This window comes from Salvia miltiorrhiza, chromosome 2 (assembly GCF_028751815.1).
Source record: "Salvia miltiorrhiza cultivar Shanhuang (shh) chromosome 2, IMPLAD_Smil_shh, whole genome shotgun sequence".
NCBI classification, from domain to species: domain Eukaryota; kingdom Viridiplantae; phylum Streptophyta; class Magnoliopsida; order Lamiales; family Lamiaceae; genus Salvia; species Salvia miltiorrhiza.
The window spans coordinates 71,002,748-71,017,365 of record NC_080388.1 but is presented as its reverse complement, the minus strand read 5'-3'; the positions used below and the strand labels follow the sequence as shown (position 1 = coordinate 71,017,365).

At 32.7% G+C, this 14,618-nt stretch overlaps 2 protein-coding genes across 4 annotated transcripts; both read right to left on the bottom strand.

The window, feature by feature from the left end:
- Nucleotides 1-506: 506 nt before the first annotated feature.
- LOC131008898 (microtubule-associated protein RP/EB family member 1B-like) lies at nucleotides 507-4,693 on the bottom strand. 3 transcript variants are annotated; one of them, XM_057936001.1, is made up of 8 exons: nucleotides 4,169-4,693; nucleotides 2,369-2,437; nucleotides 2,203-2,289; nucleotides 1,733-1,839; nucleotides 1,494-1,639; nucleotides 1,354-1,421; nucleotides 1,008-1,121; nucleotides 507-884 (listed from the first exon to the last, which is right to left on the bottom strand). In XM_057936001.1, the coding sequence occupies exons 1-8, from the start codon at nucleotides 4,274-4,276 to the stop codon at nucleotides 759-761; spliced, it is 825 nt and encodes a 274-aa protein (XP_057791984.1). In that variant the 5' UTR covers nucleotides 4,277-4,693; the 3' UTR covers nucleotides 507-758. The 3 variants fall into 3 exon arrangements, with proteins under 3 accessions (XP_057791984.1, XP_057791985.1, XP_057791983.1); XM_057936002.1 differs by lacking the exon at nucleotides 4,169-4,693 and adding an exon at nucleotides 3,195-4,123; XM_057936000.1 differs by having other exon boundaries at nucleotides 1,354-1,639; nucleotides 4,169-4,687.
- Nucleotides 4,694-8,868: 4,175 nt separating this feature from the next.
- On the bottom strand, nucleotides 8,869-11,705 carry LOC131008896 (putative leucine-rich repeat receptor-like serine/threonine-protein kinase At2g04300). Its single transcript, XM_057935998.1, has 8 exons — nucleotides 11,583-11,705; nucleotides 11,386-11,508; nucleotides 10,696-10,822; nucleotides 10,537-10,608; nucleotides 10,380-10,451; nucleotides 9,785-9,856; nucleotides 9,417-9,694; nucleotides 8,869-9,055 (listed from the first exon to the last, which is right to left on the bottom strand). Exons 1-8 carry the CDS (start codon nucleotides 11,641-11,643, stop codon nucleotides 8,997-8,999), a joined length of 864 nt encoding a protein of 287 aa, XP_057791981.1. The 5' UTR covers nucleotides 11,644-11,705; the 3' UTR covers nucleotides 8,869-8,996.
- Between the last annotated feature and the right edge of the window lie 2,913 nt (nucleotides 11,706-14,618).

The following is a 14,618-nucleotide window of genomic DNA, read 5'->3' as shown; positions in this document are numbered from 1 at the left end:
AAAGTATAATTACTTTTTCAATTACATCATATCAATAAATACCTAAATTATAGAAACTTTATACAGCATAAAAAAAAATTACACATAATTTGACATCAAATTCAGGACAATCCTACACGAGAGCTTTTAGATACTACAAAATTTATGTAGAAATAGATTGGGATTTGGATACTAATTAGTCAAAGGCTAATGTTCATGATGGAATTGAGAAAAAGGTGATAGTTAGGCATATACTCCATCCGTCCACTAATTTATGACCTAGAGGAAGAAACACGGATTTTTAAAAAGTGTAATATTTATTAATTGAATAAAAAAAATCCACAAAGTGTATTGTTTATTAGTTAAGTGGAGAAAGGAATCCACAAAATGTATTATTTATTAGTTGAGCCAAAAAAAAATATATTGTTTATTGGGACGCACCAATTAAAAAATGTATAAATATTTATTAAAAATAAATAGGACATGAATTGATGGATTGACCAAAAAAAAGCGGGACATAAATTGGTGGACATGAATATATATTTTCTTTTGGATTAACAATTTTTTATATCTAATCACCAACAAACTTAACTTAAACAGCTCAATAAGAAACCACACGATCCAGACAGAATTCCAGAAATTCTCACAAATTGTAAAACAAAGTGCTACACCAAATGCTTTCCAAATTCAGCAGATATACTGAACTAAAATGATTCAATAAAGAGAATTGGCATCATTTCTTCCATGGCACCTTTAAATGCTACTCTCTTAGTTAGTGTTCAGTTATCATCGGATAACCCGGTTTGCTCTGCAATTATCAATTCAGACACGATTTCTTGAGCCTCTGCAAGGGCATCCTCGTTCTCGTCTGCAGCATATAGAATCTTCTTTATTGCCACAGCCATCTGCAAGATATATACCCATGAGTTTAGCATTATCCTATGCTGCGTGCTGATATCGTGAAAACTATGATATTACACAAGCACTAGTACCAGATGAAGAAAAATGTGATTGTTCTAAGAACTTACCGGGAGATTCTCTAGCTCGGGAGTCTGACAAAGTACTTCTACATCACGTAATTTGGCAAAGTAGAAGTCTCGTTCCTTTTCCAAGAGATCGACTGAAACTTTGAGATCAGTAATCTGAAATCATGTGACCTCATCAATACAAAGCAAACCATCAAGGTCCTATACGAAATATAAATAGCACGAAACTTCCAATAAGAAGTCCAAGTAGACAAAAGTAATGATAGATCATTGTACAAAGCAAGAATATGTATGTCCAGAACAGATGAGACTGACACAAACTGGAGCTGATAGGGCAAATAGCGACATTTTAGAAAATAACACAAGACAAAGAGTCCAGCAGTATTACCTCCTTTGTCAATGATTGAAAGTCGGACGAGGTATTGGCCCCTGACTTCATATTCTTCGCCCCAGTGCCTGAAGATGGAGATTTATTAACATGACTGCTTAAGTTATAAAGAAAATGGGAAAGAAGAATAGAGGTATTACTTGTACTTCTTCTAAGAACCACTGGCTCTTCATCACAAGAGCCAGAGTTCACGGAATTGTTCGTTTGTAATGACTTGGAGTTCTTCTGGGGACCCCTGATACTCCTATTTCCACCTTTAGTTCTGCGCTCCACAGGATTGTAATTCCTGGAAACTCAAAACAGTAGAAAAAGAATGTGTAATTCGGTGACTAATTTCAGTTAGGGAGAATCCAAAAGCAGCAGTTAAAGGAGGTGTTACTCATTCATTAGACCCCCGTTTACAGAATCACAATAGCGTTTCAGCCATTGCAGGAACTCCAAGTTGTCCAATGGTCTCGCTTTGACAAGTCTGTTGACCTCAATATGCTGCGAAAATTAGAAAGATAGATAAGAAAGGTGACATGCGTATGCGTGTGCGTGTCAGCGTGTGTTGGCCAAGTGGTAAGGGGTTAATGCCTAAGGCCAAAGGTCTTGGGTTCGAGTCTCCTATGGCGCGACCTTTTAATTTCTTTATTTAATATTGTTAATTTATCAAAAAAAATAAAAGGTGACATGCTTCCCATGTTGAATATGCTGGAAATTATTATAGCATTTTATAGTAATTGAACAAAAATATAAGCCAAAGACTTTACACTCCAATAATTCTCATAGACTCATAGTAGTAACCTGTAATCCTAGTTAGACGATAAAAATATAAAAACAGAATAAATGCACAAAGCAAAGCATTACCTTGTCGATTTTGAGTTTGTTAAAAACATCCTGAAGCACTTTGTAATTTTGGATGAAATCATATTCAGTCTTACCATCAAAGTTCACCTACAATCAAATGATGTCAGAAATGCTGCAACATTAGGCACGAGCAAAACGAGAAAAAGTAAGACAGTGAAGACACCACCTTGTGCATTGGAACGACTCCTGGGTGAGTCATGTCCATCATCTGACATTGCACAGCCCCAGATGCAGCCTGAAATAGATGCGTGTAGTGAGTATATGGCGCAATATTGACCAAGCGTAGCTCTTCAGTCCATGAAAAAGGATATAGAGCACTTACAGACAATCTTACATGAGATGATAGAAAAATAAATAGTGTCAATATATATTTGTGTTCACCTATATGCATACACCCACATGTATAGATATACATTATCCAAATTAGTACTTCAAAGAAGAGGAGTTATTCTTTCTTTGGTTCTGTAAAATTGGCTTAGAACGAGCTTCAACAACAGTGATAGCATCCTAGCCCAAAATTATCACTTTTTAATCAACATGAGAATGGATGAAGCTGCCACTGATAGGAAAATGTATCGAATTCTGCAGTGCTAACAGGCTAGAAATACTCATGCAAATTGTATATGAACAGGGAGAACTCCTAAGAGTACGTGATATAAGTAGAATGCTTATCATTTATATGGGATATACACTTGGAATATTCTGATAGATTGTGGTACGCGCAGGATCTGGGTTTCATGTATTAAAAAACTTTATCATTTGTATATTATTATTTGCCTACATATTCGTAGTGGATCGTGTCATGCATGCCGCGAAAAGCTATGCAACACATCTAAGAAGGCAGTTGCAGCTTATTCGTTTAGTTTCAATGTGTTCACTACATAAATCTCTAGAAAGTTCAATTGCAATACAATTGCACAAAAGTCATCTTTCAACATCACAGTAAAAAAGAAATTAAAAACAAAGAACAATATCGATCAAACATATATTGCATATCTGCAATGGGAGATATAGATTGGCTTTCATCACAAAGCATAAGGTAAACTCCTAATTAAAGCAGCATCCAGAAGTTATTTGGCCATGGCTATAGCATGTCATGTGATTCAACAGTGTAAATCCAGATAGCAGCCCTCACAAAGCAACAATTAAATGGTTAGAAAGTGCCACAGTCTATATTAGTACTATTAAAGAAAGAAAAAGGATATAAAAAAAACACATCAATAAGATAAACACTATTTATGGGACCTGAACAGGCATAACAAAATCGCAAAAATGCTCATCTAGAAGCTTCTAAACCCATGAAATGTTTAGATCACAACAGGACCAACTAATATAGTGGTTAGCTTAACTAAATCTCTCTGAATCAAGATTATTGCCTCACACACTCAGCTGGTCAAAATGATGTCAAGAAATTCAGCAAAACTAGTTCAACCTGCAGCAACAGTGATAGTGCAATACCTCTTCCCATTTCATATGATATTTTGAAAATATTGAGGTTAATTAGCAGAGCAGCATGTAAGAGGTTTGGTTTGTGGAATTTAGACCTACACACTTTAGTATTAGTTTCTTTGTTTGACTACACAGTAAATATTATGGTGATTTTTTTTTTCTTTTTCCATTTTCAAGCTTCATCCCATTGGAACAAAATCCCCAAGAAAACTCCACACTGTATGTTTCTTAATTTACAATGAGACACAATTCGCCATACAGAAATTTAAATTATCTTCACAATTTGGGGGAGGGGTAGTAGCAGCACATAGAACCAAATTATTTCAGAAATTGGACAAAACCAGAAAACTCGACTGCAATCAAATTTACAAAAATAAACAATTTCAGCCGGCATGCTCATAAACAAATATAGAATTACACAGGAGCATAGAAGTGGCATTTACAAAAAAGTTCGTGAGAAAAAAAAAATCTCAATGGAAATCGGTTTCATCTATTTATCACCAACACATCATTTTACCTCTTCAATTCGAGAGAGATTGAGCTGAAGCCTGTCGTTGATCCAGCCTAGAATCTCATTTCTCCCCACGAAGTATGCACTATCCATAATCCCTATATTTGCTGCCATTTTTTCAAATTGGAAAAAGGATGAAGTATCAGAAGGTAAAGGAACAGCCCCTTTTGGAATTCTTCAACCGCTAATTCAAGATTTCTACATGCAAATGCAGATATCCAGCATTCTAGCTTGAGAGAGAGAGAGAGGGGGAGAGGTCTGGGTCTCTAATTCAAATTAAGAAAGTATGCTTAAGGAAGAAATTGTTGGTTCATAATTCAAAAAAAAAAAAAAACGTGAGTTTGTTGGTATTTTTGGTTCAATTTAAAGAAAATGTGATTTGTTGCTATTTTTAGTTCAAATTTAAAAAGATATGTTTGTTGGAAATTTTAGTTCAAATTAAACGGCGACTTCATGAATGTGGAATGGAACGGACAGAAATTGCAGATATTATTTGGATTTGCGGTTTGATAGTACTAATTAGGGTTCAGCATTCAATTAGTTCGGCTGCAAATTCAAATTTAAATTGAAATACATACAACCTCATTTGAAAATAATTTTTAATTTTGAATTTTATTTTTTTGAGGGAAATAATTTTAAATTTTAAGATGTTCGTAAAAAATATAACAAATTAGTATATACTAGTATTACTTTTAATATATCAATTTATTTATGTATGCTACTATGACTCACATTTTTAATTTAAAATTATAATTATTAAAGTTTTGTGTCACTTCTAATTAGAACTATTTTCACATAAGGAAAAATAGTTACAATTAGAATTTTAAGAATTAAAAATTGAACCAGTCAAATTTCAGTATTGAATACAATTTGAAATTTGAACTGTAGTTCGATGAAATTTGGTGCATCATACTTGTTTGAGGTAGCTCAATTTTTATTTTTATTTCCAATTATAAATTTTAATATCACAAAACATGACTTCACTTTACTCGAAACAATATTTAACCATCGATGCAACAATCACTGTACCATCATAAATCCCTATAAATAGAAAATAAACAAAACTATAAAATTTGGATCGAAATTTTGGAAACAAACGTTAACTTGAACCTATCGAATTATTATTCATTTATTAAAAGTATCGACCGAACTAAAATTGAATAAGCTCAAAATTAGATCGAATCAATCAAAATACTGCTACTTGAATTGTTTGTTTTTCGTTCTTATTTTAACTCTAATAAAAATTAAAATTCCCCGACGGTAAAATATAACCTGTTATTCAACAAAATCATAATTTTACTGTATAATTATAATTAGCATGTATTTTATTAAAATTAGATGAGAATCATTATAAATCGTGATTTATAATTATTTTACACTTTTTTATATATATATAACATATAGAACAATCTTGATATAAATTAATTTTAAAAATTAATTCAATTTAACCAAATTAAATTGGTTGTACAATTTGAATGAAATTGTCTTCATTCATGAAAATTGTAATGTGATTTGGGGAATGAATTTTAATAAATGATTGAAAAATATGTATAAAATGAAAAATTGATCTATTAAAATTATATGGAGAAAAGAACACATCGAGTTGAGATAAAATTTAATTACTAGTATATTGTTTTGGGGACATCAATGTAACATCATTTGATGTTCCAAAAAGACATAGTAATTGAATTAGTAAAAGAAAGCATTTGAAATATTAGTCTAATTTGAGTGTGAGAGTCAGTAGTTTGATTGCGAGCTACGGGATCATGTGGATCGGTATGACTTAAATGGCTAGTATGCTACAGATGCTTCGTTGATGGAGCTTTATTTGTGAGGGCGAAATTATAAAAATGGAATTGGACTCAACTTTTATGGGTTGGAAATTTTCGACTCCAACCATCTTTTTCTATGTGCTTGGTAGGAGTGAGTATTCGGTTTTTCCGGTCGGTTTTGACTCGAAAAAAAAACCGAACCGAAATAACCAAAAATATTAAATTTCAACCGAACCGAACTGATTTACCTTTAAAACCGAAAACCGAAACATCCGAAATAACCAATTTGTTAATTCGGTTTTTACGGTTTTTTCGATTTTTTTTTAAAAATTCAATCCAAAATACTATATATTTCAAAAACTAACCACTAATCTGTTATTCCTAATCAATTTACATAAAATAAATTTCACAGCAATAAAAAACAGTAGAAATAAACTGAATTAGTTTCATATAAACTTAGACAATCCAATCTTCAGGAAATTGTTAATGATCATATCACTAAACAAATAACAATAGAAATAGACAAAAGTGCTTCAATTGTTCACAACAATTTAGAACAGCAGCAAAAACAGCAGCAACGAACAGCAGCAACGAACAACAACGAAATAAGAGATAGTGCGGGGCCTGTGGGCTGTTGTCGAACCAATTAATGAGAGAGAAATAAGATAAGGCTCGGTACCTTGTCGATTTGTGGTCGAAGCAGTTAACGAAAGAGAGAGAAGTGATAAGGCCGACGACGGATGCAGAATTGGAGAGTGGAGAGAGCCATCAGCCGTGTGAGGGTTGTGGTGGAGAAGACCGGAGATGGTCGGCGACTTGGCGGCGCCCCGACGGCTGAGACTAGGGCTGAAATTGAATTGGAAGAATGGAGATTGGAGAAGCAGAAAGGTTGGCTGCGGTACTTAGGGCACGAATGGAATGGGTTTAGCTCATTTTGATTATGGAATGTTCCCATAATTAAATGAATAAGTGTGGTGTTAAAATATAAATAATACTATATAATATATAATACATAAATATATAAATATATATTTCGGTTTTTTCGGTCGGTTCGATTTTAAAAAAAACCAAACCGACCGAAAACCAAATTTCCGAAATTTGTTCCCAGATAACCGAATAGTCCAAAAAAACCGAATTACCCGAACCATTTTAACCGAAATATTTTCGGTTCGGTTCGGTCTTCGGTTTTTCTGAAAATCTGCTCACCCCTAGTGCTTGGGCCAAAATTAAATTGAAGTCCCTATATATTTAGTTATTTACATTGAAAAAAATAATTCAATTGAAATTATTGTGTTGATAGACAAAAAATGACATGGACTAAATAGCATCACTACTTTCCATTAGGATTGACTGATTATTTTTTTTTTTTTTGACGAAAGGATTGACTGACTATTAGAGTCAACTAAATATGAAACTTCCTATTAATTTCACGTTCATCTTCAAATAATTTCAGCACTCCAGTCAATTGCTGCCAAAATTGCAGAAATCAGCAACTCCATGGATTCTTCAGAGCTCCTCAGAGAAGACAAGCTCGCATCAATTCGCAGGCGCAACAAAATCCTGATCGCAATTTTCTTCTCCCTAATCATCCTACTCGCTTTAATCACCGGCCGAACAATCACCTCCTTCATTCAAAAACTCAACTCCGAATCGCTCAAATCAAATCGAGCGATTATTGAATTTTGCTCCCCGATCAAATTCCGATCCGCTTGTATCGATTCCGTATCCTCCGAAACCAATCCCTCGCCCGACGCCAACCCTAACCAGATCTTCCTCCTCTCTCTAGAATCCTCCCTCGCTAAAATCTCCGACATCATTTCGGAAACTCGATCCGATCGCGCGCTGAGTGAATGCTCGAGATCGTTGAGTCACGCGGCGGCTCAACTCGGAAATATTCTGGAGACGTTGCGGATCGATGCGGATGTGGAGAGCTATGACCGCGGCAACATGATGGCGTGGATCGGCGCCGCGGTGGAGGATATGGCGGCGTGTGCGGAGTTGGGGAAGGTGGAGAAGAAGGTGGCTGACGTGGCGGCGATGGTGGAATACGGCCGAGATTTTCTGGCCAATTGCGACGTCGTTAACTCGCAGTTTCGGTGGGGCCTAAGAGATTCGAGCAGTTGGAAAGATGAGTTTGTTGAGAATTTAATCACAGTGAGTTTATTTGGGTCGCAGTATTTAGTGTTGATTTTCTTGTTTTGTTTGCTCTTGCGAATTTACTAGGAGTAATATTTTTGGAAAAAAAGGATAAATGTTATTTTACCTTTAAAGAAATTGTATGTGCATCGCGGGCCCGTTTGCTACATGGTATGCAATAATGTGCGATATTACAGATGGGATCATCTGTTCCAAAATATTGTGTGTACCATTCTTTATTTCTTTATTTTATAAATTATTTTTTATAAAAATAAAAATTATTATTATATTATAAACTCATCATTGAAAAATTAAAATTTAAAAAATTATATACCCTAACTTTGAATTAATGAACCCAAATAATCTATTATTAATTCAAAAAAAGAATTATAAACCCTAAATGGATGAGTGAACCCTCGTTAATTATCTTTATATTATATAAAAGCATAATAAATTAAAATTAAATAAAAATAATTTAAAAAAATAAAAAAATAAAAAGTGGTACACACTATATTTTGGGATAGAGGATTCCATTTGATCAACATAATGTTAGTATGCACTCTCGTGTCTTGCACAGACCAAAATATATTTTATTATTTTTAAAATTTTAAATTATATAAAATATCAAAATATCATTATTTATGAGATAATTTTTTTAGGAATATATTTATGAGTTAAATCAATTGGTAGTAAAAAAAATATGTTAATTTAAATATTAATATTTGATTTAAAATAGTGTATAATAATATTATTATTAATTTAATAAATATTATATAATAATAATTAAATTCATAGATCGTAAAACAAATAATTTCTCATTTGGACCAAATAATAGTAAATCACCAATTAAACAAAAGAGAAAAAACTGATGAAACTAAAAGTTTGCACAAAAATTAAAAAGAGGAACACATGTGTGTAGCAATTTCTCAAGATGATGGGCTCATTTCAGTAGGACGAGCATTCATGGGCAACTCCTCCGTAGGCCCTAAAAACATACACGAATATATAAACATTAGTCAAAATTCTTTAATTTAATCTCGTATTTAAATATGTCATCTAATATGCAAAAAAAAAAAAAAATTAAGAGTTCATCGCAGTTTGAGTTCCAAACTTCTGGGGTGTTTCAAAAAACACTCTGAATTTATATTTTCACCTTAAAAATCAAATTATTTCTAAAATTGAGGGATTTTAAGTGAAAATTTTGGTAGGGGACATTTTAAAAAAAAACTCTGAGTTTGATATAGAAGTTGTGAGATTAATACATTAACTAATCAATGTTAGTAAAACGAAAAAAAAAAGATGGTAAATAATTAAAGTGAATTTAATTAGGCAAGTTTAGCATTAACCTTGTTTGGGGGTGGATTCTTGGGCAACAGCAGCTGCTGTTTTAGCTCTGTGACGACGCATAGCATAACCTCCAATAGCAGCCCAGAAAACTACAAATGCTGAAATCGTGCCGCCCAGTATTGCAGGCAGATTACTCTTCTTTTTCGATCTTCTTGAACTCGCCGGAACTTGGAAGCCGAGGCCGTTGCTGCTGCCGGAGTTTCCGTTTGCCGCTGAAGATGGAGATTTGTTGGACTTGGAACACGTGACGGATGTCAAGTAGGAATTACCACTTAGGCTGCAATACATACATGGGAATACTTCATACAAAATTTGTCAAAATTAAGATGGAAAATGGGTTTTTTTAATTTTTTTTTTAAGGGCTTACGTTAAGTTCAAGTTCTTGTTGCATGCTATTGAGTCTGGTACTACTCCAGAGAAATAATTACTTGCCAAGTTCCTGTGCGTGACAAAGGAAACAAAATTAGTGATGATGAGTAGTGAAAGAAGTGGACTATTATTTTAATTAACAAGTTAATTAACATTCATACAGGAGTATATAACATTAATTCAATCGGCTGTAACAATTATTGTATGCATGTTCGAAATTGTTCAAGACTATCAAATACGAGTACTATTTACTTTTGTTGATGTTAAATAAATGATGAATAACCTAAGACTCTTGATTATTACAATTGGAGTATATAGCCTTTTTTTTATCCATCATTCAATGCATTTGACCCAAGATATTAAACATTGATCATCAAATTAATCAAAACGAGCCCTTTGTGCTGGTAATTAACAATACATGTATTTTGAGAGATTAATTACATGATCATTAAGCTCAAAATAATATATACTCCCTTCGTCCCACTCTAGTAGGCTCGTTTTTTTTTTTTTTTTTGGGACGTCCCATTAGAATGGGGCTCAGTTTTCCATTTTGACAGCTGTAATATTTAGTGTTAGTGCGTGGTGTGACTTACAGTTCTTGCAGATCTAGAAGTGTGCCAAAGAATGAGGGGATGTCTCCAAAAATAAAGTTTTGGGAAAAGTCACTGCAATGATATATAGTGTGTGTGAAATTAATTAATCAAATAGGAAAACCGAAAAATAAATTAATTAAAATAGTGTATATCTTACATTCTCTGAAGAGCATCCATAGAACTGAAGTCATAAATAAGTTGGCCATACAAAAGTCTATTGTTGAGATCCCTGTTTTCGTTTTTTCCCACAAATTAATTAATGAAATTTCCGGGGAAAAAAAAGGTAAAAAAATTGAGATGTGATAGAAATTCATACAGAGCAATAACACGTGGTGTAGGGTCAGAATTGCATTCGATCCAATCCCAAATGGGAACGACGCAGGGATCTTGATTGGCTTGTAGCAGTGATGGAAATTGTGTGACTAATACACCCAACCCCAATACTACATCAATAAATACTAGTAATTAATTAAGAGGAGAGGAATAAAATGAAGAAAACAGTATTTTGGTACATACGAAATCACAAGAGAGAAACTAGGGTTATAAGTTAATTAATTAGACTCCGTAAAGGCGATGTAAGTTTTCTTTTTATATATAAGCAATGAGCAATTAAAGAGGGAGATATTTAATTTATTGATTTTGGGCGATAATAAGGTGAGATCTAGCTAATTAATCCATACAAATCAAACACATTAAAAGCAAAACATTAATTCTTCAACCATCAATTTATCATACACTAGCTAGCTCTGAATTCTGATATATAAATGTGTGGATAAGAGAGATTGTAATGCATGCAATGCAATATAGCATGGATGAATTCATTTATTTTATAATTATATATATATATATATATATATATATATATATATATATATATATATATATACCTAGCTCTCTGATAAGATATTAGATCTTCTTTCTCTAACTCAAAAAACAAAAACAAAAAAAGGACTTATTTCCCGGTTCTTAGTGATAATTAATTAAGAGAAGTAATTAAGAAGGAAACCATCGTTGTAATTAGTGGTGTAAGAATCAGCAGTGGCGCGAGAAACTGCTTTGATTTTGGCATTGGCAGTTGAGAGAAAATGCGAGCCGGGATTGACGCTTTCACCCTTCTGCAACAACCTACCTGAATTTCTATCAACCATTATAACATGAGTATAATTCCGATCAAATTAATTAAACATTAATACACAAACATACCGTTAGCAGAAATCAAGAATAGAATGAAGAATATGGTAAGAGAGAGAATGTGGGAGGCCATTGGAGCTACAGATCTGGTTTTGGACAGCGTTTAATGTTACTTTTCATTAGTGAAATCAGATTATATATACATATATATCAAGAATTATTATGTCTGTATTGAGCGGGAAAAAAAATGAATCAGAAAAAGAGTGGGGGTGTTTTCCTGGGGAGGTATGGGGGTTGACTTTCACAAATTTGGTCGTTTCATAATCTAAATGAATAGTTGGTGGGCTAGTTGACTAATGATCGACAGCTACTCTGAGATTGGTCAAATTGGGAATAAAATCGGGTTCGAGATTCATGTTCGAAACTAAGCTATATGATTATAATTTATTTGAGTTCACAAGTACTAGTGCGCATATATAACATAACATAAAATACCAAATCTTTATTAATTACAACCATTCCTATAGTTCACGTTGGCATTATTTTCTTTAATTTATTTTTATTTTAATACATTGAAATTATTGTTGACATCATCGATTTCACAAATTACATAAAAATTAAATTTCGGTTTGTTCATATTTGAAATTAAATTTCGGTTTATTCATGAAAGATGCCCGCGAATTGAATATGGACAACATATCACTTCTCTCTATCTATATAGATATAGATGTTCCATTAATGACGTGTGAGTTGTATTTTGTTTGAATATTGAATTGTAATTTATTTGGATATTTGACTTTATAATAGTACTGTAATTATTCTTAATTTGTAAATATAAGTATTGGCGCCTAAATACACCAATTTTGGGGTAGTTTGATTTTGCACATGAACTTTGAAAGGTGCTTAGAGATGTCTTATACGATATCTTTTAGAGATGTCCTATACGATGTCATTTTTTAAAACGTCCGATGAATACACATCGATATTTTGACTTACCACGTCAGCTTTAATTTGAGCAAAAATTGAATTTGTGACATCGTATAGGACATATCTAAAAGATATCATATAATACATCTAAATTCATGTATTTTTTTACACATTTTAAAGTTCACGTGCAAAATCAAACTACCTCTAAAATTGGCGTATTTATGCGCTAATAAATCATATAAATACATAATTTCATGACATAATATGCATCTTGTATTTCAAAAGAAAAAACACACACACACACACACACATTATATATATATATATATATATATATATATATATAGGGTGCGGTTATAGTGAGAACCACACTTATCGTGAGAACATAAGAACCATTAAAATCAATGCATCTACTATATAAATTAATGCATTCGCTATTAAATTTAATGCATCCGAAAATAATAAAATTTTTGCTCCCTTCAGGATTCGAACCCAGGATCTGCATTCATCCACCAAAATGATGCATCCACCGTAGATCTTGATGATCGAATGGCTTAAAATGGTTCTCTGTTCTAATTTTATTTAGTGGTTCTTATTTGAACCTCTCCATATATATATATTGATTAATATTCCTATCATCAATGGGTAGCGTGCATGGTTCGCACCTCGCACCAACTTGTGCTTAACGATAAGTCTTTCCAGATCGACCTATCCCAAAATTTTAATTAATTAGTTTGCTTAATTATCCGACGAGTATTGATACTATGTATTTTTTCTTGTGTTATAATTGTATCATACGGATCTTTTATACGCAACTCAAATTGAAAAACAAATCTGACAAGAATTAAAGTCAAAGTTGACAAGTATATTGTGACTCAGTGACCGGCAAACGTGGAACTTCCCCTCATTACCTCTGTAATTTTGTATTGCTAATCAATTAAAATAAGTTTGACTTAGAAAATGAATCGCACTTCATATGTTAAGATGTTTTTTTTTTTCTAATTATTAAATTAAATATTCAAGTCATTACGTAAGAAAAATGAGAGAGTATTATTGATTTTCTTTAAAAGAATATGAAAAACTAAAAAGTTTAACTTGATGCATAAGCACATCAAGGAAGTTTCTGAGGTGCTCAAGCACTAATTAGCTCTTTAAGGTATGTTTTCTTGATAAGATTATATTCTCCAAAATTAAAATGGTAGAAAGCTATATAAGTATTTCTAAGGTTGCCTACTTACTCTGTTGATTTTATATATTCTGATAAATTCATTTGATTTTTCGGTCATCTTAGTCATAAGAGTGTCTGTATACACAATTTACTAAAATAATTTAAAATTGTTGTTTTAATTAAAGATATCGACGCTACTATAAACTCGTTTGATTTTCAGTAAAGGATTATGTAGGATAATTTGTAACCAGGATATTTAGCGTGGATAATGACAGATTATTAATATTGAGTTGGTGTTTGCTATCATGGCTAAATACAGAATATCCTGGTTTAAGTTAATCCTAGGGAGGATGTGGTATTATTAATCCTAAGAAATCTGGATTAATAATACTGGGTCGTGGGATTAAACCGGGTCATCCGCATTATTACTAAATAATATCAAACACTAGACTGATCTGTACTAAATTAGCTAATACAGTGTATTAGCCAATATCAAACACGCCCTAGTCCCTAGGAGTAGTATTTTGTGACTCGTTTATAGTAGTGTGTGGGCTAGGGCCCAGATTATATTTCATTTTGGCCCAATTAAGGCGTAATCAAAAGCTGAAAAGTGAAAACTGATTAAATTACCGTACAATGCCGGAAAAATGAAGATAATCCTTTGTCTAGAGAAAAAGAAGATGCAAATAGTCCTTTTTCTAGAGATAAAATGCAGTTAATCCTAATTATTATGTTTGAATTGGAAATTTCACCAATTAGGGATCACCTTATTTTTGAATTTTTTTTTACTATATTAACTTCAAACTCTACTCGTCTAAAACAAATTCTACTTACATAATCTCTAAATTAAAGCATTTTTTAAACAGTCACAACTTTTACAGACCAAATTTGGGTTAGATTGGAGCAGAATTAAAAGAATTGTCAAGCAGGCCGATCTTTTGAGTTTGAGACTTGTTGGGCCCGAGCCATTTCCCACACTCATCACGCTCCTTTGGGCCTGGCCCTGTTCTGAA

What these genes read in the sequence shown, in the direction of transcription:
- LOC131008898 (XM_057936000.1), bottom strand. Translation starts at nt 4,276, where the DNA reads ATGGCAGCAAATATAGGGATTATGGATAGTGCATACTTCGTGGGGAGA. An exon ending in ATCTCTCTCGAATTGAAGAG is followed by an intron (nt 2,438 to 4,168) that starts GTAAAATGATGT and finishes CATCTATTTCAG; the next exon opens with GCTGCATCTGGGGCTGTGCA. An exon ending in CCGAGCTAGAGAATCTCCCG is followed by an intron (nt 885 to 1,007) that starts GTAAGTTCTTAG and finishes TATATCTTGCAG; the next exon opens with ATGGCTGTGGCAATAAAGAA.
- LOC131008896 (XM_057935998.1), bottom strand. Translation starts at nt 11,643, where the DNA reads ATGGCCTCCCACATTCTCTCTCTTACCATATTCTTCATTCTATTCTTG. An exon ending in ATGGATGCTCTTCAGAGAAT is followed by an intron (nt 10,452 to 10,536) that starts GTAAGATATACA and finishes ATATCATTGCAG; the next exon opens with TGACTTTTCCCAAAACTTTA. An exon ending in CTTCTAGATCTGCAAGAACT is followed by an intron (nt 9,857 to 10,379) that starts GTAAGTCACACC and finishes TGTCACGCACAG; the next exon opens with GAACTTGGCAAGTAATTATT.